At 48.4% G+C, this 15,905-nt stretch overlaps 1 protein-coding gene across 6 annotated transcripts in view; it reads left to right on the forward strand.

The window, feature by feature from the left end:
- The first annotated feature begins 2,857 nt into the window (after positions 1-2,857).
- Positions 2,858-15,905, forward strand: part of LOC100733801 (beta-galactosidase-1-like protein 2) — a 31,846-nt gene continuing 18,798 nt past the window's right edge. For 2 of the 6 annotated variants that reach the window (XM_063256120.1, XM_063256123.1), the window contains exons 1-6: positions 2,858-3,006; positions 10,384-10,431; positions 10,857-11,054; positions 12,725-12,793; positions 13,394-13,489; positions 15,156-15,264. In XM_063256120.1, the coding sequence (XP_063112190.1) occupies positions 2,921-3,006; positions 10,384-10,431; positions 10,857-11,054; positions 12,725-12,793; positions 13,394-13,489; positions 15,156-15,264 (606 nt within the window). In that variant the 5' untranslated portion in view covers positions 2,858-2,920. Of the gene's footprint in view, positions 3,007-10,383; positions 10,432-10,577; positions 10,691-10,856; positions 11,175-12,724; positions 12,794-13,393; positions 13,490-15,155; positions 15,265-15,905 lie in introns of those variants that run through there. The other 4 variants (XM_063256122.1, XM_063256121.1, XM_063256125.1 and 1 more) reach the window with 4 other exon arrangements.

Below are 15,905 nucleotides of genomic sequence, written 5' to 3' on the forward strand. Positions count from 1 at the left end.
TTTCTGCTTGCGCAGCTTTCTCCCAGGCAACAGCACACCTGACTAGCAACTCCTGGCGCTTGTTCAGTTAACCTCTCCTCAGCAGACCTGCTCTCCTTGTCCCCCTCCCACAGCACGCCCAGTCCTCTTCCTCTTTTCAGCTTATTTTTGCTATGGAGTTTATTACCTTTGCATATACTCTATGGTTTACTTACTCATTGTGTTAATTTCTTCCCAGCTAGAATGAGTTTCAAAGCAAGAGGGTGATCATTAAAAATTTGTTGTTTACCTGAGCAGATAGCGCTGAAATTAAAATGGAGGCTACAAAGTGCTATTTTCAAACTACTAAGTCCAAAAATGAAGTTCGTAGTGCCCCTACCCGATGTACACAGGCCCCTTCTGGTCCCACTGCCACATCTTTTGGGCTTCAAAGCCTTGCTTGACTCGCTTAACTTAGATCTGTCTGCCTTTTTCTTTTGCCAAGGACAAAATATGCATCCTAGGATTTTCTCTGTGCCTTTTTCCTCGTTGAAGTGGCTCTTGTTTTTTCACAGAAATTCCCTCATGCTCTTAATTTCTTGACTGGATTTCACTGCCCTATGCACTGCAGCTGGCGCTGGGGTGTCCACTTCTGCGGACTGGCCTGAGGTTTGTCTTCCAGAGAATGCCACAGCGCAACCCAAGTGCCTATGACAGAATAGAAATCATCTTTTTCATCTCAGACTTCATCTTAGTTCTTTTTTTCTGTTGCTGAGACAAAACACTCAACACCTAAGTTAAAGACAGAAAGGTTTATTTGGCTCACAGTTTGTAGAGGTTTCAGTCCATAATCAGCAGGCTCCACGCAGGGTTGCATGGCAGAGGGACATTGCAGAGCAGGAGAGACAGAAGCAGCAGCAACAGCAAGCGATGGCAGCAGTCCCCTTTCTGTCGCTTGTATCCCATCCAGGCTACATATCTTTAGGGTGGGCAGCAGTCACACCCAGGGTGGGGCACCCTTATACACAGCATCACACACCCTAGACACAGCCATCTCTAAAAACCCACCTATGATCTGGTGAGGCTCTGTGGGGACATCTAGATACAAGCCAGACTAGTTTTAGAGACATCTTGTCAGATGTTCTCTACATTTCAAATAGATTGTATTTAACGGACTAGCACAGTATCCTTAACAAGTCATGTGAAGAGCTAACTGGTCTGTAACCTATCACCCACTGAATATGCAAAGGCCCAGATGCCTGTAGCTTGCACTCTCCAGCCTAGTTCTGTGTGCACTTCTGTTTCTGCTGATGGTGCAGACTGTCAGGATCCTCAAAGGGGAGGAGACTGTGCTCTGTAAGTGTCTGGGAGCAATAATTTAGAGGAGTGAGCTGAGGAGTGAGATCCCCTGGCTCCACCCAGTGCCGGGTCAAAGCCAAGACCTTGTGCAACGCTCCTCGCCCCCACTTTAGGGTTTTATTGTTTAATAACTCAGGCTAACAATATTTTACAAGTATTTGAAAAAATGGAATTGCTTGTATTATTTAAACAATTTGAGAGTATCCATATTTCATAGGTTCTGAAATAGCTCAGACTGAGGGAGTGGATGTGAAGTGGGCATTTTGGCGAAGATTTTTTTTGCAGGTTAAAAAGGGTAACTTTGATGTTTCCTGCCAGTATCTTATAGTGAGGTTTCATCCCAGTGAAACCAGCATGTTTCTGTCAGAGTCCTAACAACGGCCTGGCAGTCACAGCCTTAGTCGTGGAGTGTGGATTTTGGAGTTTATTTCAGACCTCTGTTCTCTAGGTCTTCGGAGATTTCTCCGGGCCTGTCAGAACTGTATGGTTTCTTTCTCCTCTTGTTTGTTGTTGAATCTCTTCTGTTTAACTTTTGCCACTTGAGTATTTGCTTCTTGCAGGGATATGGACTCCGGCACCAAACTGCCTGTCTTTGTTCTGAGAACTGAAATTGCTCTTTGCTCCTGTGAGGGGTCCAAGTTACGCACACACAGAACCTGGCTTTGAAGTGCAACGGAGATGTTCTTCAAACCTTGTTCCTCAAAAAAATCAGTTACTTCCCTGAATTTCTTTCAGTTAAATCTGAACATGTTCCCGGGAAAAGTTGGTTTGTGGCAGCTACAAAACATACACTTCACCCAAATATTATAGAATCCCAACATTTCCTAAAATGTGGGAGTTTTATCCCGGCTCTTACAATGAGAAATTGGAAGCGCTGCAAGTCTGGGCCAGAATCAGAACCACGGACCCCAAGCGCTGCCGCGCCTCCTCCCGCCCCACGCGGCTGCGGCTGTTCACAGGATGATCTATAACTTCATTATGTTTCCTTCAAACTTTGGATTGTGGTAAAAGATTCTGTTGTTCGCCTCTCTTCTGCAGCGTCTTCAATACTTGCTTCCTAAAGCGGCGCCTAGGGAAGAGACTTTATCCTTCGTGCAGCGGGCAGGCTAAGCCTGGGTAACAGCTCCGCAGGCGCTGCGTTTCGGGTGCCGGACCCCCTCACCCCGCCCCGGGGTCCCGGGCTCTGCACCTCGGGTGGGCGGGCGAGGGCTGCGGAAGAGCAGCAGCGGAGAGCCCGAGCAGACGCCTGTGAAGCTTCCAGAGCCGCGCCGGCCCTCCCACCCTCTCCTCCGCCCCCTCCCCTCCTCTCCCCGCCTCTTGCGCCAGCCCCCCAACTGCACCCCCAGCCTCAACCCCAAGCCTGCACCCGCCCCGCCCCCACTCCATCCCCTGCCCGTCCCTCCCCCAGCCGTCTCCACCGGGACCCTGTTTATCCTCCGCCAGAGGCGGGGAACGGGTCACGGGCTGCAGCCAATGGGCGCCGGTGGGCCGGCCGGCTGCAACTGGTTGCCTAGGCGACCCGCGCGCGGTCCCGCCCCCGCCCAGGCTCGGGCGCCCGGTGCCGCCGGAGTGTGGGTCCGGCACCGGAGCGTGGCCGAGCGGGATGAGCATCGGGAGCCTCCGGCGGCGGCCGGGCCGCACCCTCGGAGTGCTGCTGCTGGTGCTCCTGAGCTTCCTGGTGCTCCGCAGGTGAGCGACGGCGCCCCTGCACCTGCGGACCGCGCGCCCTCTGGCGCTCCTGCTCAGAGCGCTCGGACCCCCAGGGCCCGCGGTGCCTGCCGATGCTCTGCTGCCCAGAGTCCCCAGCCTGCAGCTCCTCGGCCCTAGTGAGGCGGGGCTCGGTGCGGGAGACGCTCCCAGCGCTAAGAGAAGGCCCCGGGGAGGTTCCCACGCCCAGCCCCCGTCACGCCCCCTTCCGTGCTTCTCTGATGCCCCCACTTTTCCTCCCAAGGTGGGGCTCTGTTCTTGGGAGGGCAGCGCCCCAGCGCCCAGTGACAGTCGATTTAGCTGTATTGTGCCGTTGGCTTATTTGCATCGCTTTGGTACTGATAAACGACGTCGTCTCTCTGCTTCCCTCAGTGGTCACTAGCTCACTCCTTTCTCCCACTCACAAATTCTGTTTCTGACAAGTGGTGGGGTTCAGGGACAGGACGGCCTACCCACCCACCTTCTGGGCAAGTCCAGGTTTTCCAGGTGCTGTGCTCCAGAGTTTTTCTAAAACGTGTCTATTTATAGGAGCTTGCTGCCCTGGCCATCTCTTAGGTCGATGCCTGGCACTTTCCATATTCAAAACCTCCCGGGTGACTGGGAAGCGGACCAACAGACAAGGAGCATTTGGGGGTGAACATTATTGAAGAGATGAAGGCTGGGCCACTAGAGCTGTTGACAGGACCTCATCCATCAGCAACTTTTCTTTCTTCATTTCTCCAAACTTCCCTGAGAGACAGGGATGTTTTTGATGGAAATACAGATTTTTGCTGCCATAAGAGCACATTTAGAAACTTTTTCAACTTAACATCTTTTCAGGATTTATATCCCTGTTTGCTTCTGAGGCAAGGATGACATATAAACATTGTTTGGGAGAAGAAATGATTCTTTTCTCACCCTGGGGTCCAGAAAACTTAGGAGGAATTTCGTCTCCATTTTTTGAGGATTTCCTGTCTGAAACCCACCTGTTCCTCCTGGAGACTGGACTGTGCTCTTGGAGGTTGCTGGGCCTCCCAAAGGAGGAACAAGGCTGATGCAACTCCACAGAGTCTCACGGCAGAGGCAGCAGCAGGGTGTCAGGGAGTTGGGGCTCCAGGGTGCTCCAGGGAGCCTGTCCTGTGCTGTTGTATCTGGAGTAGCTGCTATCTCAGGCCTCCCAGACAGCTGCTGTGAGGGCTACAGTCAATGGCCTCGGAAGGTCAGTGGACACACCTGAGTAGCCCCAGGAAAAGGTGTGGGCGGAGGCTTGGTGCTGTGGACAGGACTGTGATAAGCTGTCTGGCACCTGACAGCTATGAGGAAGCCTGACCAGCTGCAATGACTTAAGCATGTCCCCACCTAGGTAAATGGCCACCTTAGCAGTCAGGCTGGTTCCTGGTATTTGGTTCGGGGATGGCAGCAGAGGGCACACAGCTCTGACTCAGGCCTGGGAAATAAGTTTGCCACGCTAACAAGGCTGTTGTTGCTGCCGCCTGTGGTCTCTCAGCAAATGAGACAGCTGGAGGTGCACGCTAGACTGAGTTTGGGATTCCTTAGAATGTGCACCTGTTTGATCATATCTCTGCTCCAGTGGTGTCTGCACAGCTCCTTCTGTCTGACTTACCAACAATTGTGAGTTACTCTCACAGTCCTAGGGCCTGGAGGAAATCATAATGTGTTTCTTCTTCCTGCCTCACCTTACCTGTCATGAACTGACCCAGGTGGAGGCCACTCCCCATTGTCACTGGGGAGTGTTGGTGTGGGCCAGAAGCTCACAGTTCTGTAGAGTCCTGCCGGTGGATCTGTGCTTCTCCCGGACTCCTGAAGAAGGTACTTGGAGGGAGCTGGGGAGACAGGGGTTTGGCTGTCACATCTCTTTTTCCCACAGTTGTTTCCTTGGGTTGGCTGGTGATCGGGCTTAACAATTTGATGGTATCATATCCAAGAAATAATAGGGTCAGGTAGACTTTTAGGGAGGATTCACTTCAACCTTAGGTTTTTAAGCTTGAACAGTGGTCTTCCTTATTGAAGACCACCACCTTTATTGAAATATAGTTGTCATGTCATTGTACATAGTTAACATATATAGTTTGCTAAGTTTTGATACTTAAAATATAAAGTTTGATAAACTGAGAACCTACCACCACAATTAAGATAGAGAAAATATCCATTAGTTCCCTCAGCTCTTTTTTATCCCCTGGCCACTCTTGCCCCCATCAACCCCTGCTTCTCCCCCTCCGGCACCCAGGAATCAGTTGCTGGTTTGCATTTTCTAGTTTTACAGAAGTGTAACCTCAAGTGTGTACTCCTTTTGTTATGTTGTCGTTATTGTTTGGTTTCCTTCACTTGGCCTATTACTTTGAGATGCATGTGTCCAGTACCTGTTTTCTTTCCTCTTTTTAGTTCATGAGCACGAGAGTGCCTGCTTGTTAAGAAATGGCTTCCATTATGCTTGTTTTCTTTAATATAAATGAATCACTGAGCAAAAATTTAGTCAACTCTGTGTCTTACATACCTGACACTTTAGCTGACAAGAGCAGAAAGATAGAAAAGCCTCCAGTAGGCAGCCAGCATCCTGCTCCTAAAAGATGGGTTCATTTCTTCTCTGAGCTCTGTCACACTCACTGTTTCTGCACTACCATTGTCTAGAGCTTTCCTCATAGAAGAGAGAAGAACCCGTTGGACCCTTCTCTGTGGTAAGGGTGGAGAGGTTAGCCCTGCAGGTTGTTTTCTTTGATCCGGGTCATAGGCTGTCTTCCAATGCTATTCAGATAAATTGTGTCTTCTTCCTAAGCTTCCGCGGGGCTTTGATTTATGAGCTTTGCCTCCTCCAAGTCCATACTCTGCTTGAGGCTTGAGTCAGTCCCTGTAAAGTTCCAACTCTTTAAATTCTGGTCCTTTCATCTTCGGGTAGTGGCGTTTTCAGCATCTGGAAGCATCTCTTTCAATAGGTGATGGGGAAACAGAGTTACCGGACAGAAGCTCCCAGTGGGGAGCAGTTAGATGTCTGAATTACCATGTGTGGGGAGACAGAGTTAGCCCTGGGATTCACAGAGTGCAGGTCAGCCGTGCCTTTAGGGAGACCAAGGTTGTCTTGAACACTGACTTTAGTGATATATTTGTGATTTAAAGGTCTTGGTTACTGAGGATATTGGGAGTCAAGAGCTTTGGCAACAGAAACGGCAGCAAGTTGGCTAAGATGTTGTTCTTGCCTTAGGGTGAGGAAGGAGCAAACGAAATAAAAACACTGGGTCATTGCTGAGGTGACTCAGAGCTCCATTGTGTCATCTCCTGTTTTGCTCTGTAGAAGAATTAAGGAGATGCTGGAGTTGGCAAGGAAGTTATCAGAACAGTTCTGAAAGGTGCTGCGGAACCCAGGGTGCTGTCTTCCACCCGCCTCCCCACCATCTGCAGACAAAGTCAAAGTGAGGCTCTCTTGGTATGGACCCTTTGTGCTTTCTTTCCATGTGCTTCTAATATTTGCTTAAAACAACTGCCCTGAATATTGAAGACCATCCTGAAAAAGAGTCCTCCCTCAGCAGGATTTCTCTGGGAGTGATAGGGCAGGGCATTTCTCAAGGTCCTAGTGGGAAGAAACTCCTACTCCTGGACTCTGGGGACCCCTTCCCCAAAAGGTGATTCTTGATAGCTATACCTCCTGGCCCATTTGCCCGTAAGATACCTAATTTGTAGAAACAGACCTCTACTGCTGAGAATTGCTTGCTTGCAATCTTTCAGCTGTGAAGTAAACAAAGTTGGGAGGAATGTTTACAGGACCTGTTTCTGTGGATAGAATTGCTGACCATAACATATATTCACTTTAAATCTGGATAGACCTTTCTAACACTGCATGCCCCTATTTTGTTGGACTAGTGTAAGGAAGATTTTGAGCTCAACTCTGTAGTCTAAGGAAGGAAATTCTGTTAGTTTGTATGTGGAAAGCCATATGGATTCCTTGGCTCTTCTGTGAACTAGCTTGTCTCTTATTTATGTGTTTGTAGGTAAGTCCACTGGGAAGAGGCCCCCCCAAACCCTGATACCTGGAATTGAGTCTGATCCTTTACATGGAATTATATCTCTGGCCCTTTAACAATTCTTCCTTTGAGATGATCTTGCCAAAAGTTGTCCAGGCTAGGCTCAAATTTGTGATTTCTGTGTCTCAGCCCCAAAGAATTCTGGGATTACAGTTATGTGCCACCATGCCCAGCTCAATAGATTTTTTAAAAAAATATGCTGCCTCCTCTTTTTTCCTGTTTTATGAAGTCATTCCACTTGGACTTTCAGAACATCTCCAAGAAAGAAGTTTGTTATTGAGAGTGGAGCCTGTTTGAGTTAATAATAGTTTTCCACTTCTATATAGGCTGGGGTATAATAATTTTTCTACTTATAAGGCTAACAATAGAATATTTTCCCATAGTGAAAATACAGCACTACAGAACACCAGAGCACTGATCCGTGTTGCTGTGAAGAGGTTGATGACTGATGAGGTTTGGTAAACTACTCCAAAGACCTCACACACACAAATTTCTTCACGCGAGTGAATCTAGAATGCAGATTTCTACTTAGTATTCTTGAGATTCTGATTTAGCTACTGACTCTCATGAAGTCTAATTTCCTCACCAGTCTTGCTCCCCAATCTAGGGTTCAGGGTATTTCAGTTCCAGCAGATTCCAGCCCTGATCTTTGCATTCTTGAAGGTTAAGGAAGCAACAGTTCACTCTGGCCCAGGCTGTGCCTTTAACTCTCTGCTTCACAGTATTACTCTTGGCTTAGCCTTTGGATGCTAGACTGAAGCCCTAGGCAGGTAGAACTCAGTTTTCATGTCTGACCTGGCTTTGGAGGCGAGCCCTTTTCTCGCTGGAGGGATGGAGCATGACCTGGTAGAGTACCTGGAGGCTGCAGGGTGTTGGGGGTAGTGCAGGGTGGCAGCCAAGACCTTGCTGTCCAGTGTTTTCCGGGAGTAAGAAGTCTCTTCCCTGAAATGAATCCAAGATGAAACAGCAGGTATTCCAGAAGAAAATATCTAAGCTTTTGCTCCAAGGAGAGCATATGCCCCTGGCTTCACACAAGAAGGTGTCATTGTGCCTAAACTGCTCACTGAATGAAGCTGCTGAAGCGCCCAGGCTTCCTTGGGCCTTGGTTAGAACCTTGTGGCACAAACCTGGCCTACAAGCAGAGTGCTTCTGACTTTTAAACCAGCCAGTTGTAACCATCCCATTGATATTTCCTTATTACCACTGAGTTGATTGCCAGGAAATTATGGGGTTATTCTTAATGATGATCATTAGTATTAATGATCATGATTAGCATTTAATAACCATTTGCATAGTGCTTTGTCGTTTGATATGTGAAGCTCTAACTAGCATCCTCTTCTTCACAGTGAATGCCCTGGAGAAACCCAGTGCTTATCATGTTTGTTTTCTTACTGATTTCTTTCCTTTTATTTAGTTATTGCTGGCTTTACCTAATAACCTACCAGCAAATTTCCAGGAAGGGGACAATTGAATGCTCCAGAATTTGAAATTTACTAACATATAACTTTTTTTTGTTGTTTGTGTTGTTTATTTCCTGCATTTTGGTAAGCAGTGAGAAGGAATTTTCTTTAAGTCTAGAAAGTATGATTGTAGTTACCAGTAAAGAGGCACTTTGCCCAAAGACACAACATACACACAGATCACAGGAGAAGGCACAGAGGTGCTTCTGAAGCTATAACCTTGGGATCTGATTAAAGTGCAGATTTTGATATAGCAGGTTTCAGATTAAGCTGACTTTCTGCTTTCCTAAAAAGCTGTGGATATGGATACTCTGCAGCCTGCTGACTGGGTCTGGAAGACTTGGCTTATGCTGATCATCAGTTAGGAGCTCAGATTAGTGGGGTTTGTCCCCAGCAGGGTCACAGAGCTCTCAGCCACCTGTCTGCACCAGCCTTGTGGGAGAGGGAGGTGCTCACACCTCTAAGCTGAAGACGTAATGAGTGATGTACACTTCAATTCAGAACTGGTGACGGTGCTTTGCGAGTTCTGACCAAAGGATAAAGCTTGTTACCAGGTGGAGTGATCACCAAATTGTATTATCATTGCTTTAAAGATAGAAAGATTGCATGCATGTGAGTTTTACTATCAGACTGCCAAAATGCCCATTTTTAAGAAAATAGTCTGTCCGACCAGTTCCTATTTGCACTACCTAGAACAGGCCCAGCAGGAGTGGCGTGGTGTAGGGTCCTTCAGACAGTTGGGACTGGGCAGGAAAGCAGAGTGTGTTCTTTGGAACAGGTATAGTAAAAACTACAGAGGTACGGGAAATCTCAAGACAAAGGCAAACCCGGTCAGGAGCTTGCCAGCCAAAGAGGAAACATGAGTGGTTAGGCCCAGACAGGACAAATGGGGGCCCTGAGGCCTTGTTTGAGTCATCTGGGGCTTCATCTGCCAAGACAAGAGTTGGCGAGGTTTCCTAAAAATGGCTGGAGAGTGAAGATCTTCATCTGTACAGTCTGTCTCTGTTGCATACTGCCTTGTTGCCCCAGCAGCCACCTGTGGATGGTGGATGTGGCATGTGGCTGTGGGCCAAGAAAACAATTCATGAACACTGAAATGTGAAGTTCATGTTGTTCTTATAGGTCCCTCAGTATTATTATTCTGATTATTTTCAGCCACTTACAAAAGTGGAAACCATTCTTAGCTGGCAGGGTACACAGAGAACAAGGCAGGCAGAGTTTGGTTGAACTCTGGCAAGGGGCTGGGTTTCATAGGAAAATAGGATCTATTTGTATAGAATCTCTTATTGTAAGATTAGAAGTTATAAAAAATAGCCTGGTACAAAGTCTATGTCATAAAATATTGTGTGCTAAAACAGGGAAAATGGAGAGATTGGGGTCACTCCATATTAGGACAGAAAAGCTCTAAGGCTCTTCTTTAGTATGCAGAAGCATGCTCATCTAAATTTGTTTCAGAGAGCAATAAACTCCTTGACCGCACGTGGCAGAGTACCTTGTTTCTATCTGACTCCCTCGCCAGCCTTTCTTCCTGTTTTACAGAAGCAGGAAGGCCATTCTGTGGGGCTGGGGTCGTTAACTCTGACTGCTCTACTCAGAGATTCATGCCCAGATATTCCTCTTTCAGATATCGTGTTTGCCTTCACTCCTCATAGAGGGTATTTTGGAAGAACTGAGTCCTAAACTGTCACTTGCAGGTCACTTGGAACATAGAACTTTTGTCTTTAGAGAAAGAAAAAAGTGATTAGTTAGGTCCCAGTTATCCACACAGAGTGGCTCCCCAGGCCGGCCACGGAGATGCCACAACTTGCTTATTCCTGATGCTTGAGCTTCAGAAGTGGAAATTTTGTTAATGAATTGACGCTGTTTAACTTAGATGATCTTTCCAGGTATCTGCATCTCAACCCGGACAATTGTGCCCAGGAGGGCGCTCGGAGGTACTGTTCTAGTAGTTGCTGCTTTAATGTTCAGAGCAGCTGGCCATGGTAGGAGCCTGCGAGTTACAGCTACTCCCGAGTCCCCGCCATAGAGAGAAGCCCCTTCCTGTGTAGTGTAACCCTGCCTCGTCCTCTTTTTTAGCACGTGTGTCTTCATGTTGGGCGTTATGTTTGTCTTGTTCCTGACTGCGTCAGCTTGCCCTTCCCCTGCAGCCTGGTCCAGCTCTGTGAGTGATGCTGAAGAAAGACTCCTTCCAAGGTTTGGCTGAGTCAGAGGGGAAGCTTTGCTGGCCACCTTGGGAGCTGGCCCTCTCCAGAGAGGAAGGCCAAGGTCCCACGAAGGAGGCGAGGATACCCATCTCCCTGCATCCTGCTCACTGCTGCAGGGAGCTCCCAAGCTCCAAGAGGGCCATTTATCTTTCCAGGTTGAACTGGAGCACCCTGATCCCACACTGGCTTCAACATCGGCAGTTAGGGCTGCAAGCCAAAGGCCAGAACTTTATGCTGGAGGACACTATCTTCTGGATCTTCGGAGGCTCCATACACTATTTCCGTGTGCCCAGGGAATATTGGAGGGATCGCTTGCTCAAGCTGAAAGCCTGTGGCTTGAATACCCTCACCACGTGAGTGCCATGCCCCTGCCCTGCCTCGAAGCCTGGTTACCAAATAGGGGCTCCAGGTGTCTGCAGGAGGAAAAAGATAAGAGGAGGATCCAGCCTAAGTCCTCTGCTTAGGTCTGTAGGGTAAGAGTTTCCCTTCCTCCTCATCCTTTTTGAAGGGCATGAAAAGGCCTAAAATTGATTAAGATCTAGACCAGTGGTGGCAAACCTATGGCATAAGTGCCACAGCAGGCTGTTTGTTACCATTGAAAGCTTTAAAAGTTTCGCCATCACTGCCCTAGAGCAACCAAAATAGCAATGTTTGCAAAAGAATGCAGTGAGGGAGGTAATTGTGGATGTGGCAAGTGATTCAGAAAGTATAATTAATTAATTATTTCTTATTGCAGTTTAAACAACAGCAATTTATTTTGTCCCCCTCCTGGAGGGAGGCTGGAAGCCCAAGCTGACGGTGTCAACATATTTTGTTCTTCCTGGGGCTTTTCTGCTTTTCCTGTTATTCCATGACTCTTCTTTTGTGGGTGCACATGCTGCTGCTTCTTCCTGTAACTAACAGACGTACTCCTCTGCCTAGTTTCTATAGCAGATGAGTGTAGCCCTCTTCAGGGGTGCCGACTGGGCAGCTGTGTGTTGGCTGTCTCCTGCGTCCCTCGTGTGGGATGGTCGCTTGTGCTGAGGCTCTGTCCAGCGTGTGGTGTGCCCATCAGCTCAGCATGGTGGCACAGAGTGAAGTGGTGAATGTGAAAAGCAAGCCTACTTATTTATAATCTTAGTTTTTTAAAATCAAAATTGCCAGTAGATATTTGGCTATGTTCCACAGATAAAATGGGTTATTAGATTAGATTAAACTGTTTTCAGAAAAAAAATGTGTAATTCCAAAGCCAGGAGGTAGACTTTCCGGGGTGGTTCATGAGCTGGCTGTGAAGGTGAGTTGTAAGGCAGGTCTAAGCAGGCTTAGCATTGTTGAAAGAATGTGGGTAGAGTCCTGGAGGACTACAAAGTCATGGCCACACCGCAGGGCTTGCATTCTGCCTTAACAGAGGATATTCATTGGTGTCAGTGTGGAGCCTTCAGTTTGAACTGGCAGCCAGAAAAGCGCCCCTCCCTTTGCCTGTGAATTTGCCTTGTGGTGGGGAGGGCTCAGCTAGAGATCAGCGATGGGCTCCAAGGAATGCACACCAGATCCTCTCACTGTGGCCCTTGACTTCTGCTCTCTGCCTCTTGGGTTGGTGTCTTTTAGCAGCTTATTATGGGGCCCTATCTTCTCTTTGGAGTTCCATTTTTCCTCAAGTTTTAGAAATCTGGATGCTTTGATAAAAACAGTGTTGAAACTGAGGTTTTCCTGTCCTACTTCTGTTGTTGCGTTCTTTCTTTCTCTGAGGAGGGATGAAGTGGCAACCCTATCTGGGGTCATCAGGTCTGATTTTTTATGCCATGGTAGGGCTTTACCAAATCCAACTAATCCCCCTGTCTCTTAGGGGAGCACCTCTTTGGTTTGCACCAGATTCTCAGTGATCCCCAGATCTCTTCGTTTTGTTCTTTGGCTCCAGTCTTAAGCTTTAAGAAGTGCATTGGCAGCCATCACACTGTGCTTCAGAGTTTAAAAGAAAAGGTGATCTGAAAAGCGAAGAGGAATGAATGACAAGCTCCTGCTTCTGATTATCTTTTTATTACAGCTATGTCCCTTGGAACCTCCATGAGCCAGAAAGAGGCAAATTTGACTTCTCTGGGAACCTGGACCTGGAGTATGTGGCGTTGCTGCTCTTCGACCCAGCCCAGGGAGAGGGGCAGAGAGGCGGCTGCTCAGGGTGGATTCAGAACCCTTGGGATCTCGTCTCTGCTTTGATGACCGGGGACACTGGGGGTTGAAGCTTTGTTCTCAGGATGCTGTGAGAGACTTTGTGCCCCCGGTTCAGATGCACCCCCTCAGCAGGCATTCATTGCCTGGGGCTAGGCCTGCAGCCTTGGGTCCCCCCTTTCCTCTGCAGCCCAAGACCAAGTGTCACTCCCCTCTGCAGGGGGTGCAGTCACCTGGGTCAGGGCACAGGCTGCCCGCTGGGCTAGGAAGGCTGCTGTTATTCTCTACTAGGATGCCCTGTACCCTGTCAGGGCTCTATCAGGGGGGCTGTGTGGATGGGCCTGATGCTGGAAGTCTGCACAAATCAGGGTATGAGGACTCCCTGGACTGCTGAGGCAAAATGGACCCTCCTTCACAGCCAGTGTCCCTGGTTGTAAGAGAACCGGGGCAAGGAGTAGGCAGCTGATCCTGTCAGGTGTACAGGCGCCCTTTGCAAGCAGCCGTCCTGTGGACCATCACCAGATAGCTGACTTTGTTTCCCTCCCAGGGCCTTTGTCCTGCTGGCTGCTGAGATCGGTCTCTGGGTGATTCTGCGGCCAGGGCCCTATATCTGCGCTGAGATCGACCTTGGGGGCCTGCCCAGGTGAGCCCAGCCATGAGGGCTTCCACGCTACTGGCCATATCTAGATTCTAGTGAAAGTCCTCACAGATGTTGATTTAGTTTGCATTTTAAGGTACAGTTTCCATTTCTGTGCTTAATTTCCTTTTCAGACTAAGTGGTGCCCACAGGGAGTCCTGAGCAGCGCTATAGTTGCTGGCCTTGTAAAATCTTGATGGGTCACTGTATGTGGTGAACAGGAGCACAGGGAGGTTGGCCGCTTTGAGGCATTTCATGCTTCTGGGCCAACTGTGGACTTGGGGCCCAGGCAGGTCATTTATCTGCTCCAGACCTTCCTTTCCCTAACTTCGAAATGGGAGAAATCAGACATGCTGTTGTCTATTTCTTAGAGATACTACCAATCATTCTTTTCAAGCCCCAGAATTTTGATGAAGAATAGCAGAAGCCACTGTTGTCTAATCGTGAGGTCTCATGATGTCTCGTCTGCCCATCTGTACGCACTCTCTGTTAAGATCAGTGTGCTGCAGCTGCAGGAGAGATCTGGGCAGGAATCATTTGGGACTGTATTCATTCCACATGCTTATCTGTATGGTCATTATTTTCCAGTGGGAAGATATTGCTGTTAGTAGGTGTAAGTTTTCCCAGCTTCACCCAGTACTCAGACATAGTGGGGAGAAAGCTGAGCCCTTAGGGATCATTCTCCCCACAGCTGAGCACTGCACCTGGCTTGTTTTCCCTCTTGTTTCCAATGTAACCCACCCTTCCCTGGGGGCTCTGCCTCTGCCTCCATCTCTGCATTACCCAGGATCACTTCTCTGAGTTGGCACCGTGCCCTGGGAAGGCTGCAAAGCCAGCCAGAGCTTTGCCTTCACTCTCTGCAGATTAGAGATCTAGGTGCCGTGGTCAGCAATTTCCTTGGGCTCAATCAAAGCTGTGCTTGGAGGACAGTGGGGTTTAGCAGGGGAAGGAGCTCTGACCTCAGATCTCTGCCATGTGTGACACCTGCCTTTTCACGAGTGGGTCTTTGAGCAGTCTGTGTGAGTGAGGAACCATGCCTGTTTGGGGGCCAGGGAAAGTGGGGTAAGGCTTGGAGATCCCACCTCTTCATTGCTAGCACTGATCAGTGCTTTTCCAACTCTGCTGGGGCAGGAGAAGCCTCAGAGCTGTGTGTTAAAGAGCATGATTTCTCAGGATTCCCGAGAAGAAAGTGCTCCGACCCCAGCTTAGGAGGAGGCCTTGGTGCTGCTCCTACAGAGTTTGTGCTTCCTGCAAATGGATTGAGCAGTGTGTAGGGGCACTTTCCTGCTGAGGGCTGAGCTCTGCAGGGCTGTGTGCCTCCTGCAATGGAGTTGATCTCTCTTTGAGATCAGGCTCATTTTCCTGACTGACCCAGAAGGGGGCGCCTGTGTCCTCCAGGCCCAGTGACACCTAGCCCTCCTGGATTTACCCTTTTACAAGGATACTGTAAAACCATAAAAGCACTGACAGGAGAGCCCTGAGTCCCTGTGCATTGTCTCTTAGCTGCTGGCAGGTGGAGGTGGTAGGGTGGATGTGTCTCCTCACTTGCTGTTCAGACTTTCTCCTGAGCCCTCTGAAGTTGCTTCCTTCTCCCTGCACCATCAGCATGCTGAGGCGAAGCCCAGGTTCTGACCCCAGCACCCCTTCCCTTTGCTTCCCTTGTGTTTCCAAGCTGGCTGCTCCAAGACCCTGGCATGAAGCTGAGAACAACTTACCAGGGCTTCACTGAGGCTGTGGACCTTTACTTCGATCACCTGATGTCCCGCGTGGTGCCACTCCAGGTAGGAGCACACACACTGTTCGGGTAGCAGGCGTCCTAGGTGAGTTCTTGGACCCCAGGATCTGGAGATCTTCCTGACACAGCTCCTGCTAAAAGGACAGACAGCTGTGAGGACTCACATTTCTCCATGTGGTGCCATTGCTGTGACTGATGAGTAGAGGAGGTGACTGAGAACTGAGAACACCCATCTGTCATCGTCCCATTGGTTCCATGGCTCAGGTTTGTGTGAGCTGGACGCTGGTCTGTTAGTCAGACTTTTCGTACTCACAGAATTTCAGCCGATGACTTTTCAGTGTACTTCAGTCTGCCACCAGAAAGGTACTGCATGGTACCCATTTACTATTCAAAACAAATATGTTAAAATGATTCTTTGGGGGAAAGTATCTTAATATCTTAATATTTTATGTGATAATTGGAAGCAATACAAAACAGGAGTGGGAATAATTAAGCCAATTGCTTATGTAAAACCATGAAGAGTGACACATGAAGAGAAATTAATACATCAATAAAAAATTAGTACAATAATAAATGCTTCTGAGTTAATAGTTTGGGATGTTCACAGAACACATAAATCAAAGAGAACTGCTAGATAAAACAAAAGTTATCTAGTTAAGTTTGTATTTCAGATAAACCATGAGTAAT

The sequence above is a fragment of the Cavia porcellus genome, unplaced genomic scaffold, assembly GCF_034190915.1.
Source record: "Cavia porcellus strain 051 isolate PalLab524CR breed Dunkin Hartley unplaced genomic scaffold, mCavPor4.1 scaffold_9, whole genome shotgun sequence".
Taxonomy (NCBI): domain Eukaryota; kingdom Metazoa; phylum Chordata; class Mammalia; order Rodentia; family Caviidae; genus Cavia; species Cavia porcellus.